General features: G+C 40.8%; 1 protein-coding gene across 1 annotated transcript; it reads left to right on the top strand.

Moving 5' to 3' along the window:
• Positions 1-754: 754 nt before the first annotated feature.
• On the top strand, positions 755-12,617 carry LOC307117386 (uncharacterized protein). The gene is made up of 5 exons (XM_079802207.1): positions 755-839; positions 927-1,241; positions 10,062-10,124; positions 10,580-10,642; positions 10,876-12,617. Exons 1-5 carry the CDS (start codon positions 797-799, stop codon positions 11,190-11,192), a joined length of 801 nt encoding a protein of 266 aa, XP_079658333.1. The 5' UTR covers positions 755-796; the 3' UTR covers positions 11,193-12,617.
• The last annotated feature ends 4,545 nt before the right edge of the window (positions 12,618-17,162 follow it).

The raw sequence follows: 17,162 nt of genomic DNA, 5'->3' as shown, positions 1-17,162 counted from the left end.
TGATGTCATCTGCAATACTTATCGAAAATGTTCCTGTCAGATGTTAAATAAACATTTAGTAAGCATCTTTATCTTTAAGTATATCGTTTATGTAAATCCACTTTGGAGACGTGTGTGTGTTACTGGAGCTCATACATAATAAAACGTGTTTTTACAGCCCAATCACAACTACACTATACTGTCTGTCGTCTTTACACTTTTAACAATTCAACAGTTTAACGTTACTCTACAGTAGTCCAACAAATGCGATTTTAACACAAGGAACGGTGATTTTGGTTTGTAATACTCACATTTGATTGGCTTTTCTCCGCCTGACGTATCCTTTCCTGTGGCCTGATGGGAAGGCAGGGATAGAAAAGTATCCGACGATGGGTACTTCACAATCTGGGCGGAATCAGTAAGCCATCCGGGAACTTCTCGCCTACTCTTTTATGATTACTGAGGTTTCGAACATACTTCTCCTTTCACGTACTGTTTTCGCCTACTATATAGTAGGTAAGTAGGCATATTCGAACGCAACATCAGTATACGCACGTCCGAATCTCGCGAGAAATACTCCAAAACCCTGGTAGTTCTCGCCTACTCTTTTATGAATACAAAGGATTCGAGCATACTCTTCGCTCGCCTACTGCTTTCTACATACTATATAGTAGGGAAGTATGCGGTTTCGAACGCAGTCACCTCCAAAGGTAGACGTCAGTGGATTTCAGCCAATCAGACGAAAATCACATGTCTATGCAAATGAGTTGACAGTGATACACCTGTGTACAGTAAGAGGTACGCAGATAAAAAAAAAATGCTCGACTTTCACCCAGTTCCAGTCCTCCTTCTCGTCCTAAGTAAGTGGTTTTTATATTTGACACAGTTTCGGATCGTTATTACATACGTGTTTAACCATGACTTAAACAGCAAATCTATTTTAACAGGTGCAACTGAGATGTCACAAGCAACAACAACAGGATTTCGTCTATGCTTTCCTGAATTGATGAACGCCAGTCAAGTGAAAGTCAGCTGTGAGAAAGAAAATGTCGCGAGCGCATCACAGATTGCACAGTATTGTGATGGTCAGATTAAGAGCTGTCGACAAATGAATAAAACCGGAGTGGCACTGGAAAAGGAGAAGGATGGAATATGTCTAAAGATCACCAACGACAGTTATGATTCGTGGAACTGCGAAGCACAGAGTTACACTGATGATGGACAGGAGAACAAGGACAACTTTACCATCGACTTTAGCAACCGTAAGAAATGTTCAATTTCTTCCATTTTACGCAGACCGAGTAATATCCCTGTAAAAAGTTTCACTTAAACTACATCTGACGCACTGTAAAAACTAAATACTTCTTTGATTTGAGTATTACGAGGGACCATAAAGAGCCATTCAGGAAAGTAGCAAAACAAATCGCAAAGGCCAGGGAAATAAAAAGATAACATTTATTTGCAAAAAACAAAAAATAAAGATATAAACATATACATAACTTAAAGGACTGGTGAGCTAACTAATCTAAACTAGGGGAGCGCGGGGCACAGCCTTGTACACACATGGTTTAACACTTTTCCACACATGCCAGGATGACGAAACTTATTTACTAGTAGCCATATCAACATTATATAGAGAAAAAATTAAGCCAAAATTAAAAAATCTTTGGAAGAAATCATTGAACATTTATTTAACCATAGCAAAAGTAGATTTCCTACTGAAGTTCATTTTTCATCTCTGTTTTTTTGTGTTTATTTAAAATAAGACAAATCTGGTATTATTATAATCTTATAACTGTTATTTAACAGTTGAGATGGTTCTTTAATGCTGATCTAACAGCAGAAGACACGAGGCGCGGTTTAAATCCCAGTTGTGCATGCGGGGCATGTTTTCACAGTGAGCCCCTATTAGAACTACGCTATTATATTCGATACTTTTATGAATTCTTTTGAGAAACCATGAGAAAAAAGAATAATGACTGAGAGTCAATGTTCAGAAATTATTAATCAAACTCAAAAATGTGTTTATTTTTAATTATTAAAAAATGCCAATATTTTATTTGAAAAAGTTAATAATTGTATTTTATTGACAAAATATTTTAGTTTGTCTTAGATATTTTTTGTGTGATTATATTAGGTAACATTTTAAGCTGTTATTTGGTCATGTTACATTGTGCCCCCCACATGTTACAATGTACCCCACCTATGGGTTATGTTGTCACAATGCACTTCCATTCTTTCGGGGTAAAGCAAGAAAAAAGTATACACTTTATTAATTAAACAAAACCACATAATTGTACTAGACATGTGTGAAATTAATGTGACGAGTAAAAAAATTAATACTCTGAACCCCAAGTGGATTTACACAAATTGAGACAGTCAAAAAGTGTTAGGTTGTGCCCCTTACACCTCAGAATTCACACTCAGGGCCGTTTCTAGCCATTCTGAGGCTCTAAATGAGAGAATTCATTAAATATATTTTTTGCGTCCCCATTTGCTAAAATAGCAAAAGAAAACCGCCATAATAGCGATTTCACAACTTTCAAAAAGAGGGGAAAAAATAGAGTGAGGTTGATAACTGCAGTGAAAAGAGAGAAAGATGTTCATTTCACCATCACTCCCATAGACGCTATATTAGAAACACCCTCACAGCTTTTTTTGTAATTTGATGCAAAAGTATTAAAATACAGAGGATTAGTGTTATAAATGTACATATACATACAAAAAAATTAAAATACCAAAAACCTTGCAGGATTTATGATATTGATGACCGTTCAAATTTGATAGGATTGATGACGCGTCATCACATTCTGTGGAAAGGGTCTATTGGCCTTTAGTTTGAATGTAGCTTTATTGTATGGTTAAAAAAGTGTTATCTTGCTATATATATATGGAGCACCATAGCCTACATTTTGAAAATAAAAAAATATAAACGAGGCTCAAACATCTATTTAAGCATGCATTCTGTCAGTGAAACAATACTAAAGCCTGTAAAACATTTAAATAAATATCAGTAAATAATGGTAATATAAATAAGTATAAGATAGATATAAGAAAGTAAATTATTAGTTAAATATGTTTTATATTTCCCCACAGAGGCGCTCATGAGCAGGAAAGAGAGCATCGCTTTTCTAATATCTTCATGTTTTCTCCTGATGTACCAAAACTAATAATTGTAGTAAAAATTATCTTCCGCTGGGTCAAGAACTTTAGCCTTTGTTTGATTATGCGCTGCGAGAGAAAGCGAAACAAAAAATATATGGCGTGTATGAAATGCACTATAACAAGTATTTTGGTCATATTTCAAGTACAAATATATCTTTTTTTTTTACATTTAATCTAAATCTAAAGTAAGCAAAGTTTACTTAAAACAAATTAAATGATCTGCCACTTATCTGTAATTGTCTGTAAACTCATTCGTTTACATTATATAAAGCATTAAAGTTCTACATAATTAAGGGCGTGGCCACTTCGAGTGACAGGTGGATAGCCATTTATATTATTAGGGTTATAAATGTACATACATTTAAAAAAAAAAATAATACAAAAAACGTTGCAGGATTTACGATATTGATGACCATTAAAACACGTCATCTCTGTGAAATGGGTCTCTGTGGGAAAAGCTGCTGCACATTGGACACTGAATGATATTTATTTAATATGTCAAATGTTTGTAAAGTCATTAAACCTACACCCATGAACATTTTATGCTTAAAGCTTTACCTGATTGAATTATGTTTTTATTTTTCATTTTTAGCCTCTGCCACATTCTTTTTTTGCCTTTTGGATGCCATGAAAATTAAACTTAATTAAAATAATTAAGAATTAAACTTTACATATTGACTCGGTAGTATGCAAACGTCTTTTTGTTGGGTGCTGTTGCCATGGAGAATCGTAATTTCGGAGCTCCATTGATCGTGGCTTTTCATAGTTGGGGTGCATGAGCTTAACTCAGAGTAAGTCAACTCAGAGTTCAGGTTTAAACTCAGACTTGGTTGAACCTCCTTATTGATACGGACCCCTGGTGGAGAGGGCAATAACATTTTAGTGTGGCCATGACACCTTTTAAACCAGTGTTAATTTTGACAGCAAATTTTTTTTTGTTTTAGTCATAGTCTTTTGACTAAAATGCCATTTAGTTTTAGTCAACTAAATATCATAAGATTTTAGTCGACTAAATCTACTGTAGATTTAGTCTCCTAAAATCTAATGAGTTTAGTTCAATTGTAATAAATTGAGCATTTAAGCATTACATAACCGACGGTCACTTGAACTGACATTTTGACATCATTTTGTTTTTGACATTAAAAATACACGAAAGAGCTCAATTCACTTTTTTGTCTGTTTTTTTAAAACATCTATATAGTTTTTATAACTTTGTATTTCTGTTTTAGTCAGTAGGCCAAAAACGAATATATAATGCGTGACTTTTAATTATAAACAAGCTCGAAATACACATTGACTCTTATTTTGAAATGTCTGCGCCTCTATTGCAGTTGCAGGAGCTCATTCAAGTTCCGAAGATAAAATATGCATTATTACAACCGTCTAAAACATATTACTATATAAACATCAAGAAGTAAACATTGTCATTATTCATCAGCATTAGTTCATAAACAATTGTCTGGCATAAATGTGTGTTATTCATTGATTGTGAGCCTCTCTGGAGCGCTGGATTGGGGATGCGTGAGCTGTGTTTTCCCACCGTTAGATCAGCACGTTCACATCAAATGTGCGCATCTGTTACACAGGACATCAGTTCTGACCGGATCTCTTCCCTAATCGATCCTCCCTATCAGTTTCGTCATAGTTTTTGTCATCCAACGCTAGTTTTTATTTAGTTATCATCTCGTTTTCGTCAGTGAAAAAAGATAGTTGATGAAAATTATTCTTCAACGAAATTAACACCGTTTTAAACACAAAAATCTAGTGCCAGATATGTGCTTATTGGTGCCCCTCCCACTGATGGGGTCCTAAGCAACCGCCAAGTTTTCCTATGCCTAAAAACGGCCCTGTTCACACTTTCCTAACTTCCGAGAAGCACAAAATAATCTTCAGAGTCAGCTTATTTACCTATGCTTTCCCTCTATTTCTATATATAAACAAAACTCATCATCCTATACAAGAGAAAAGGGAAAAACAAACTCCAAAACCTCCACCAACAGGTCTCCTGAGGTAGGCCCAAAAATGAAGTGCCACCAGCAGCTTTTAAATAGGTAAAGGCCTCAGGTGTTAGGAATAATAAGGGTCTGCAACCTTCCAATTGGCAACTATAATAAGAAAGAAAAGAGAAACCAAGAGGAAGAGGGTTTTTGGGTTTTTGAACTGCTCTTAGTCTGACCCGTCACCTAGGACCTGTTTGCCTTGGGAGACCCTACCAGGGGCATATAGCCCCGGACAACATAGCTCCTAGGGTCATTCGGGTACTCAAACCCCTCCACCACGTTAAGGTGGCAGTCCATGGAGGTTCAAAAACCCTTATGATGACAAAAAGAAGGAGGACCGTGACGTCGCCCGGTATGGCGCAGCCGGGGCCCCACCCTGGAGCCAGGCCTGGGGTTGGGGCTCGTATGCGAGCGCCTGGTGGCCGGGCCTTCCCCCACGGGGTCCGGCCGGGCTCAGCCCGAAGGAGCGACGTGGGGACACCTTCCCGTGGGCTTCTTGGGGTCTCTGGGAGGGGTGCTGGAGAGTGCTCCGACTGGGGACTCCGTCGTTCTACTGGGGGACTTCAACGCCCACGTGGGCAATGACAGTGAAACCTGGAGGGGCGTGATTGGGAGGAACGGCCCCCCTGATCTGAACCCGAGTGGTGTTCAGTTATTGGACTTCTGTGCTAGTTACAGTTTGTCCATAACAAACACCATGTTCAAGCATAAGGGTGTCCATCAGTGCACATGGCACCAGGACACCCTAGGTCGTAGGTCAATGATCGACTTTGTGGTCGTTTCATCTGATCTGCGGCCGTATGTCTTGGACACTCGGGTGAAGAGAGGGGCGGAGCTGTCAACTGATCACCACCTGGTGGTGAGTTGGATCCGATGGCGGGGGAGGAAGCTGGATAGACTCGGTAGACCCAAACGTACTGTGAGGGTCTGCTGGGAACGTTTGGCCGAGTCTCCTGTCAGAGAGATCTTCAACTCCTGCCTCCGGCAGAGCTTCGACCGGATCCCGAGGGAGGCTGGAGATATTGAGTCCGAGTGGACCATGTTCTCCACCTCCATTGTCAAAGCGGCTGCTCGGAGCTGTGGACGCAAGGTCTCCGGTGCCTGTCGAGGCGGCAATCCCCGAACCCGGTGGTGGACACCGGAAGTAAGGGATGCCGTCAAGCTGAAGAAGGAGTCCTATCAGGCCTGGCTGGCTTGTGGGACTCCTGAGGCAGCTGACAGGTACCGACAGGCTAAACGGACTGCAGCCCGGGTGGTCGTGGAGGCAAAAACTCGGGCCTGGGAGGAGTTCGGTGAGGCCATGGAAAAAGACTATCGGCTGGCCTCGAAGAGATTCTGGCAAACCGTTCGGCGCCTCAGGAGGGGGAAGCAGTGCCCTACCAACGCTGTTTACAGTGGCGATGGGCGGCTGTTGACCTCGACTGGGGATGTTGTCGGACGGTGGAAGGAATACTTCGAGGATCTCCTCAATCCCGCCGTCACGTCTTCCATTGAGGAAGCAGAGGCTGGGGGCTCAGAGGAGGACTCGTCCATCACCCAAGCTGAAGTCACCGAGGTGGTCAAGAAACTCCTCGGTGGCAAGGCACCGGGGGTGGATGAGATCCGCCCTGAGTACCTCAAGTCTCTGGATGTTGTGGGGCTGTCTTGGCTGACACGCCTCTGCAGCATCGCGTGGCGGTCGGGGACAGTGCCTCTGGACTGGCAGACCGGGGTGGTGGTCCCTCTTTTTAAGAAGGGGGACCGGAGGGTGTGTTCCAACTATAGGGGGATCACACTTCTCAGCCTCCCCGGGAAAGTCTATGCCAGGGTACTGGAGAGGAGAATCCGGCCGATAGTGGAACCTCGGATTCAGGAGGAACAGTGTGGTTTTCGTCCTGGTCGCGGAACACTGGACCAGCTCTATACCCTCTACAGGGTGCTGGAGGGTTCATGGGAGTTTGCCCAACCAGTCCACATTTGTTTTGTGGATTTGGAGAAGGCATTCGACTGTGTCCCTCGCGGCGTCCTGTGGAGGGTGCTGGGGGAATATGGGGTCCGGGGTCCTTTGCTGAGGGCTGTCCGGTCCCTGTATGACCGAAGCAGGAGTTTGGTCCGCATTGCCGGCAGTAAGTCAGACTTGTTCCCGGTGCATGTTGGACTCCGGCAGGGCTGCCCTTTGTCGCCGGTTCTGTTCATAATTTTTATGGACAGAATTTCTAGGCGCAGCCAAGGGCCGGAGGGTGTCAGGTTTGGGGACCACGCGGTTTCGTCTCTGCTCTTTGCGGATGACGTTGTCGTGTTGGCCCCTTCTAACCAGGACCTTCAGCATGCATTGGGACGGTTTGCAGCCGAGTGTGAAGCGGCTGGGATGGGGATCAGCACCTCCAAATCCGAGGCCATGGTCCATGGTTCCTGCCCCAAGTGGAGGAGTTTAAGTATCTAGGGGTCTTGTTCACGAGTGAGGGGAGGATGGAACGGGAGATTGACAGACGGATCAGTGCAGCTTCTTCAGTAATGCGGTCGATGTACCGGTCTGTCGTGGTGAAGAAAGAGCTAAGCCGTAAGGCGAAGCTCTCGATTTACCGGTCAATCTACGTTCCTACTCTCACCTATGGTCATGAGCTTTGGGTCATGACCGAAAGGACAAGATCCCGGATACAGGCGGCCGAAATGAGCTTTCTCCGCAGGGTGGCTGGGCGCTCCCTTAGAGATAGGGTGAGGAGCTCAGTCACTCGGGAGGAACTCGGAGTAGAGCCGCTGCTCCTCCACATCGAGAGGGGACAGCTGAGGTGGCTCGGGCATCTGTTCCGGATGCCTCCTGAACGCCTTCCCGGGAAGGTGTTTCGGGCATGTCCAACCGGGAGGAGGCCCCGGGGAAGACCAAGGACACGCTGGAGGGACTATGTCTCCCGGCTGGCCTTGGAACGCCTCGGTGTCCCCCCGGAAGAGCTAGAGGAAGTGTCTAGGGAGAGGGAAGTATGAAAACTATGTAAACAAAAATATGTAAACAAATAAAATATGTAAACAAATGAAAAGTGTTGAGAAGCAGCTGAGGGCTGTCATTATTTTATATTTTACTTTCAATTTACCTCAGGAATGTTTACTATGCAGCTGCGCATGGGAAAGAAAGCGCACGAGATGAGATCGCTACAAATTGATTAAAAATACATTTATACATTATACATTTTCATATTGAATGACAGGTGCAGCTTCAAATCTGTTCATAGTCAATACAGGTAACTTATAAGTAAACAAATAAAACTAATGGACAATGTGTTGATTATATTTTTAGATACATACTGTGTGTTTTGTAAATGTATATGCTTATTATATGGTTTTAAATTTGAAAGTAAAGTAAATTACAATATTAATTTGTTATATCATAATCTGCATGACCCCGTCGTTGCAGGGCGTTCCAAATGAGCGATTATTGTCAGCGAAGTTCAACTGATATACCGTGCTCAGGGAGTAGGGAGCAGTGGACACTGCGTAGGGACCCTGTCGAATGGAACGCACTCTGAGCAAAAAGCATGTTCATAAGTTATCTCTGTGTTGCTTGCATTTTTACAAAGACATAACAATCAGAGAGGCTCACTGAGATCTAATGCTAAGGATTTTAAACTTTCAAACTACCAAGAACTTTTTTAAAGCATAATATGAAAGCATATGAAATATGCAATGAAATCAGTTGCATTAGTCCCACCAAAAGATAAACGGAAAACTAATTCTCAAAAACCTTTCCACTCAGCTTTATAACTTTATAAAAAATTTTTTTTTAAACCTGATATTAAAATTCAAGGAAACTCTCACTAAACAGGCAGATGCACAGGGAACATGTTTTGCCTTTTCTTTCTTTTTTTCTTCTTTTTTCTAGTAACAGTTAATTCCTCTGGGAGTATGTTATTCTTTACTTGGAGCTATTTTGCATCATTAAATATGACCGAGCACATTCCCAAAAGTTTTTTTTTTTTTTTGATGTGAGTGAATCCTTGAGATTTGATTTGAATGGATTACTGTATTATCAGAGGGACGTGTAAATGATCGCCATGCGTCACTCCAGGATAACTGAAAATGGGCAAAGAGGCGGCCATAATTATGCAGAACTTTAAGACTTTATATAATGTAAAAGAATGAGTTCACCCCCCTCACAGTCGTCATGAAGGGCGAGATTAGCCGTATAGACCAAAAACACAATTTGTCCCAAACTGTAAACATGTGTTTTTCTGCTTTATAGTTGGGCATTTTAACAAAGAGCTCAATGAGATTCCGCTCCAGTCAATGAACCTTCGACATATCCGGTCACCTGGCCAAAGGTAGGCGTTATGGGCCAATCAGATTGCAGGAGACGATTTGTAAACAACTTCCTCACAAGCGCGGCACCGGTTCACGTGAAGGCTAACATTCGACGCCGGACTAAAATAAAGATGCGCAACCGTTTGACTTTTTTCCTCTTTATCCTAAGTAAATACTTTGTTCTATACTTTGGTCCTGCGTCGCACAAGCCCACATTGATGACGATGTTCAAGAGCAGAAATGTAATGTCAGCTGTATAAATGGTGAGTGGATTAAATATTCTTTTTCTGTTGACTCCACTTATTAAACAATTGCATTTGGGTACCGAAAAACCAGTACCTATATACACTAAGGCTAAAACTATATAAAGTTATGTATATATTTGGAGTTAATGAGTTGAAGCTACAACAGTTAAATTTTTGTGTTGAAAAATAAAATTCATAGAGATTCATAGATAGGCCTACCCCTCTTTTAGATATTTAGGTATATATATTTCCCCATGATTTTCATCTCCAAATGTTGTACTTCCAGAAGTATTTGTTGAGGTCATTGTATGGGACATGTGAATGTCTTTTAGTTAAGTTTTGACGTGTATCCTCATATTCACAACTGGAAGTCTCTCTCTTTCCTGTGTTCTTGGTTCAGATGTTCCCTCTACAACACCTGCTGTTCCAGATGAAGCACACGCCCCAACCATCAACACGACAGGTACTGTTTGCTTCAACTCAGCAGCTCATCTTAGATCACTGATATCGCTGATCCTGGTCATTTCACATTTTTACACCATATCCACGTGCACTTTGATTTAGGAAAATCAGTCAAACTGAAGGTTTTAGATGGCGAAATATAAAATACTGTACATCATATATCCTATGTAAAGATGTCATGTTTAACTAGGCTAGCACTTTATTGCAGTTGTTATCAAGCAATTGTGCATGTGTGGATACCTTAAAAGACACTTTTTACAAAAATAAATTAATAAATAAGAGTGGTCATGCCCCGGGACCTGCTAAACTGTTCACACCTCAAACCCCCTGATATTCACACCAAAACTACACACTTGTTTGGACCTCAATGTTCTGGTATTTTTGACATCTGTGCAAATAATATAAATAGTGTTTTAATGAATCAATGTCTCTGTCTTTCCTGTGTTCTTGGTTCAGATGTTCCCTCTACAACACCTGCTGTTCCAGATGAAGCACACGCCCCAACCATCAAAACGACAGGTACTGTTTGCTTCAACTCAGCTGCTCATCTTAGATCACTGATATCGCTGATCCTGGTCATTTCATAATATTAATAGAAATATTACTGTCAGTGGCTCAGGCATGTCAGCGCACCACATCAAGTGTTTCAGCATTACTGTCTGTTTGGATTTGATGTGTCGTTCCATGCTGCTCACGTCTAGTGTAAACACTTGAATTCCTTTAATGTTTTTTGTTTCTGTTGTACCTTACAGAGCCACCCCAAACTAACAAAACGACTAAAGCACACACTGGAGAAGTCCTATCAACTGGAGCTATAGTAGCTATAGTAGCTATTGTATTTGGAACTATAGTAGCTCTTGCAGTTCTAATTGGTGCAGGTCTAGTTATTGTAGCTCTAGTAAGACCTGAACGAGTTCCAGTAATAGCTAGCGCCATCACATGTCTCAAGAGGGTAAGTTTTACCACACGTTTGCACTGCTCATTTAAAGCTTTGTTCATAAAGACTTTATTATTAGGGATGCACGAATACAATACCTGGATCATTTATAAGTGTCCTAGAGTCATGTGATGAATAAATCATTGTTTACAAACCATTTTATCCATTGTTTGTGCAACTTTGCTTCTGTTACTGCTTCCATTTAGTTTATTTGAACTAGCTTGACGTGTTCTGTGGCTTTTAGTCCATGTGTTTAGCTCTGAGGTCATCTGTATGCTATATATCATGTGACTTCACACGACTTAATGAGCGGTTTTCAGAGTTCACTGGTGGTTGCATGTTTTATTGTTGAATATAGACACTTTGTAAAGAAAATATAATTCATACTGTTACATGTGCTGTTCTTTTTGAAGCATTTATATTTGCCACCAAAATGAACTGCATTTTAATATTGATTGATTTGCAGAAATTGTGTGACACGGAGCCAAACCAGCAGGAGCAAAATCCCGACGAGACGGAAATGGTTTTCATACCAAAGCCAGGTATGTTTCATTAAGCAGTTGTGGATTGCATATCAGGGGCATAAAAACATAAAATGTTGGCTGTAATCCAATAGCCATAATCCAATAGCCTACACCGAGCCTTGTGATCAGTATTTACACCTGTTGCACCATCTAAAACTGTGACTAGATGCAGCGATGCCCTGATGATGAACTTATTAAAGTTCCTACACACACACACCTTAATGATTTTTTATATATAATGTTCGTCTTGCACAAATTGACCATAAGTATTACAGATAATGTCAGAAGTAACAATTAATTGACATGCATATATCCAAATTGTAATCCTGTCTAAACTTTACATCTGCCTTCACTAGGCATAAGATTAATCTCGGTTGCAGCGCTACATTTTACGTCCGGTCTAGTTTTACAACCAGCTGTACATCCGGCTGATCCAGGTCATTGTATATATGGCATGACATTAAAGGGTAACTAAACCCTAAAACAACTATTTTTAGTTAATGATCTGCAAGACTGGGGCTTTCTTAGTGCTCTTCATTGATTCGAGTAAATGTTTTGACATTTGGGTATAAAGTGTTTTAATTCTACAAGTCTTCTCAAAAGCCATCTGTTATAATCGCGTTGCGCATTATAAACAACCACACAGGTTTCTATTGAGTTTATGAATGCAATATCTCATAATCAGAGGCGTTCAGATTAGCGGAGTTATGTTCAGAGCGCGCTCTCACTGAAATCTGCACTCCAAGCAGAGATGAACGTGCGATCCGTCTCCCACCACCCGTGTAAAAATCCCCGGCCGAATTACCTACTGTTTTAGACAAACACAAGGTCGTGAGGTGATTTAATAGCCGTCCGAATCCACATCTCTGAGTTTTCAAGAATATATCACTTGAAAATTCACTGTTTAGATCCTTTTTGACCCTTGCAGAGCACCGTGTGGTTGCACTTCGCTGTCATTTGGATGCATTTCTAGACTTGTATTTCCATAAATGCTGGCAATTATTTTCTAGAGCAATATATTTAATCACAGCTCAAAAAATAAAAAGAAGAAAAGCACGTAAACATTTGAATTTGGCCGTTATTTACAGCATCATTTATTCTTATCATACCAAGCATATGATATTTTATTTACAGCAATCATGTTACGGACCGTGAGCAGCCGTTCCTGATCTCACAACTCTCCACTGTGAATAAATCACAATCCGAATGCTCGAGTTTTAGGTTTTATCACTGAGGTGGCTGCACAATCTGCACAGTTATTTTTACGGACTTCCATGTGAGAAACAGAGGCGAACAGCGCACGACATGCGTCACGACCAAACGTTAGCGATTGGTTTTGGCAGATCCAATAGTTTTAAACTTCAACAGAGTACACTTGAGCGGCTTCAAGGCGGCTCAAGGAAGTAAACGCTTGTCAATGAAGAGTGGCCAGACTCTCTGTACAAATGAAATGTGCAAGAGTCTGGTAAGACCAGGCTACTGCTTCACTAGCATTGTCGGGAGTTAAGACAGCTGTCAATCAATCCGTCACTGCGGGTCTCAGGTGCACGCCCCCCCGCCCTCGGTTCGTCCGCTCTGTCTCCGCTGGGCTCTGCCCACTTTTCCAGCATTTTTCAAATATTGCCAGTGGGTGGAGTTAGGCTCTGATCAGGGGTTTAGTTACCCATTAACCCTTGTATGGTGACCCATACAAGTGACCCGTGCGTGCGTGCGTGCGTGCGTTCGTGCGTGCGTTCGTGCGTTCGTGCGTGCGTGCGTGTGCGTGTGAGAGAGAGATTGTGTGAGAGAGTGCAACAGTGAGTTTTGTTTCTACCCCTGCCGTTCCCACACGAGGTTGCAATTCTTAAATGTGATCTAACAAAGGTAAAGAGAAAATATTAACCATATATGCTGTTTATATTGCTTGTAATTGGGATGAAGTAAACATCCGTTGAGTATTTTAACATAACATTTTTGATTGTGTTGAATTAAAAACCCAAAAATGCAGCGGGTCCACCAGACCCACGAACACTGGCTGAATAACAAAAATATGAACACCACACAAGGGTTAAGGATGTTTTACTCCCTTAGGGCAACACTAATAGTCCACAGCTTAACATTCATGATCCTCACAAATTGCCGAATTCAGTAGTTACACATTTTGTTGGATAATTTGTCATTTTCTCGTTACAGATCAAGTGTGAAGTAAAAACATGAAGTGAAGATCAACACGACCAGTATTGTGCAATAGTTTACAATGTCAAAGGTGACATGATTAATGTATTTTAACCTGAAATATTTAATTCTATTTATTATTGTCTTTAAAAATGAGTTGCTTTTTGTCTTCTCGTATTGTTTCTAATGAAGGATGCAAGTTACTGTTCTATGTGAAAAAAGCTCCGTCCTCAATTTTGGAGCTGGTATTTGTTGAAGTTATTACTCTGAGGCCCTGATTTACTAAGATCCCTAAAACTCATTGGCTCACACAATTGAACTAATCAGTTTTATTGCTTGCACATGCTGTGCGAATATAGTGGGTGTTTGTCAAAGAATACTTGGACAAACATATATTTATACTTTATTATTATTATTATTATTATATTATTATTTTGTGCACATGAAATGCACAATCCACACTAGTTTTTATAACCGCAAGCTTTGAGTAAATTGGGGCCAGAGTAACAAAAAGTTTTCGATGAATGTATTTTATTTTAGAGTGTGAGCCAAAGCAGTGTTTTGAACTTGCTCTTTATTTTGTAATTTGCATTTCATTAGATAAATAAATAATTAGACCTCTAGCAATATTGATTTTTAACCAATCGAACCAATAATGGTAACAATTGGCAAAATAAATTGACAAAAAAAGTTTAAAATCTACAGAAATCACTTAAATTGCCTAATAAGCTGGCCAGAAAACATCAGGTCTGCTAATAAACATAAAATAAATAGAACTAAGTCATTTTTTTAAAATTCCATTATCATGGCACCATTATAATCAGAGGTGGAAACTATAACAATCCTGCTTTTTTTTCAAACGCTTACTGCAAGTCTACTGATATTTGATCATTTAATGCATTGCCATAATTTTAATAAAGTGATAGACCTGGGGTCTGTTCTTCGTACCTCGCGTATTACATCTGAGATGATTTGACAGATTCCAGATCTTTTAATCGTGATAACTGATCTCTGGCTAATTTGGTTCTTCAAATGAATTTGCGGATTGGATTAAAATATCTGGATTAAATGATCTAAGATTACTGCGCGTTCTTGTGTTCACTGAAGAGGGCAGATGCATCGAGACTCGAAACCACGATCAGCAATGCAGCGATTGGCTGCCGGCAAGACAATGTAATGACATCATAAAATTAAAACAGCCACCTGGCCAAAAAATTGACAAATTACACAAAAAACCCTCAAATTTCTGGACCTTTATAAGGAAACCGCTAAACGACCAAACCAACATAAGTTTTTTTTTAAACTTTATTATCAGTTATTTATATTCGCGATTTTATAAGTATTTGTACACCCTTTACATTTTTATTTTAATGTTGTAATTACATTTTTTATTCAATTTGAAGCAGATTTGTAACATGACGGTATTAAAGTTTCTTAAGGGTCAAATTATCTGCATCTCTTGCGCTGCATCAAGCCATCCCATAATATCCGTGATCACTTAAATTAATGCACGGCTCAGATTGACGTTACAATGTGTGTAAAGGCCTGTACACACTGGGACGAATATCGCGCGCGCTTATCGCCAGCATTTTTCGTGCCGTTTTTCGCTGCATCTTGAGTGTTCACACCCAAGTGATTTTCACTGTCTATGCGCCGAGTGAACGTGCAAATTCAGTAGATGATGGCGCTCCCGATACACAAGGTGTTACTGCGGCACTTTACGCTTCTGACACTCGCTTGTCACACAGAGAAAGAAGAGAGACAGTATTTACATGCTTGCCAAAACCATAGACATATTATATCTATGGCCAAAACCATTCACACACTTATTGCTAACTGGCAAGCAGCATTAGCAGCCCATCTTCTTTGTCTACTTACTATTTCTTCGTCATATCAATGTGTGCTCGGCAAGACCGTTTTGTGCTTGAGCACCACCAAATCGTGTTTTCAGCAGCTCCAGGCACATGAACAAAAGCGCCAATCTCATTGGTCGGCCAATTTTTAACGTGCCGTGTCAAAATAAAAAAACGAACCCGAGGCGTTTATTTTAAAAATGACGCTTTTACGCCTGCCGTTTTGCGCGTCGGTGTGCACACTCACATTGGCGCCCTTTGTTTAGTCACAAGGCGTTAAACATCGGCGATAAACACGCACGAAAATCGTTCCGGTGTGAACAGGCCTCAAGACTCCAAAAAATTATAAAGTAATTATTCCATCACAAATAAATCGCTCCATCAAGTGGCTGTGTCGAAGTACGAAGAACGGACCGCTGGAGAGTGCATGTAGCCATATGTACCTTGTTGAAACATGCGGTAGAACTTAAAAACATGGAAAATTAGGCTGTCAAGTTATTAAAAAATTAACATTTTAAATGGTTAGTTCACTAATTAGTGAACTAATAGTTAAATTTACTTAAAAGCTCCTGTTGCTATAGGAACAGGCAGTGTTCAGAGACTGCGTTTAGGACTGCGCATGCGCTTTAGCTTCGTCCAGGCTGAATATTTTTTTTTGTCATCAATACTGCTATAGTGATGATACTAACCCAACTGTAGCTCCTGCTATGGTGATGATATTAATCACATTTAGCTGTGTTTAATATAGCAGAGATCAACGCTGCTCCTGGAGACCCACTGTCCTGCAAAGTTTATTTCCATCCTGCTTCAGCAAACCTGCCTCTGCGGTCCTGAAGATCTTGATCGGCTGCTCCAGGCGTGTTTGATTAGGGCTGGAGCTGAAGTCTGCAGGACAGTGGGTTTCCAGGAGTTAGTTCCCACATGTGCTCCAGGTATATGGCCCCGTTCACACTGCAGGCAAAAGTGGCCCAAATCTGATTTTTTTGGGGTCAAGTGACCAGGTCAGACTTCTTCAGAGGTAGTGTGAACACTCAAATCTTGCCCAGATCTGATTTTTTCAAATCAGATTTAGACCACATACATATGTGGTCCTGAATCAGACCCAGATCTGATTTTTTTCAATGCGGCCGCAGTGTGAACAACCAAGGCGGATTTGATGCGACTTTTAAGTCAATCTACGTCGACATTTGTCACAATTATGCGCCGGCGAGTTAGCCCTAGACACAACAGACACAGACAGTAACATTAAAAACTTGACTAGATATGGAGAACAGCGATGGAGCGAGTCAATGGAGGGAGAGTGAGGTGTTAAACCTAATTAGTATATGGGGAGATACTTCAATTCAAGCTAAACTAGAAGGATCCTACCGTAATCGCTCCGTTTTTGAAAAAAATAGCACACGAAATGAAAGAACGGGGACACAGAAGAACGTGGCTTCAGTGCCAAAGGAAGGTAAAGAGTCTTAAAGGTTAATTTAAAGAAGCAAATGATTCTAACAACCGAAGCGGTCGTGGTCGCATCACCTGCCCATTTTATAACGAGATTAGCCGTGTTATGGGCGATAAACCCA

Source organism: Gobio gobio (assembly GCF_949357685.1).
Source record: "Gobio gobio genome assembly, chromosome: 21".
NCBI lineage: Eukaryota > Metazoa > Chordata > Actinopteri > Cypriniformes > Gobionidae > Gobio > Gobio gobio.
Note: the sequence above shows the minus strand (reverse complement) of the source record. Positions and strands in the feature narration are given on the sequence as shown.

What these genes read in the sequence shown, in the direction of transcription:
- LOC307117386 (XM_079802207.1), top strand. Translation starts at nt 797, where the DNA reads ATGCTCGACTTTCACCCAGTTCCAGTCCTCCTTCTCGTCCTAA. An exon ending in AGTCCTCCTTCTCGTCCTAA is followed by an intron (nt 840 to 926) that starts GTAAGTGGTTTT and finishes CTATTTTAACAG; the next exon opens with GTGCAACTGAGATGTCACAA. An exon ending in TACCATCGACTTTAGCAACC is followed by an intron (nt 1,242 to 10,061) that starts GTAAGAAATGTT and finishes TTCTTGGTTCAG; the next exon opens with ATGTTCCCTCTACAACACCT.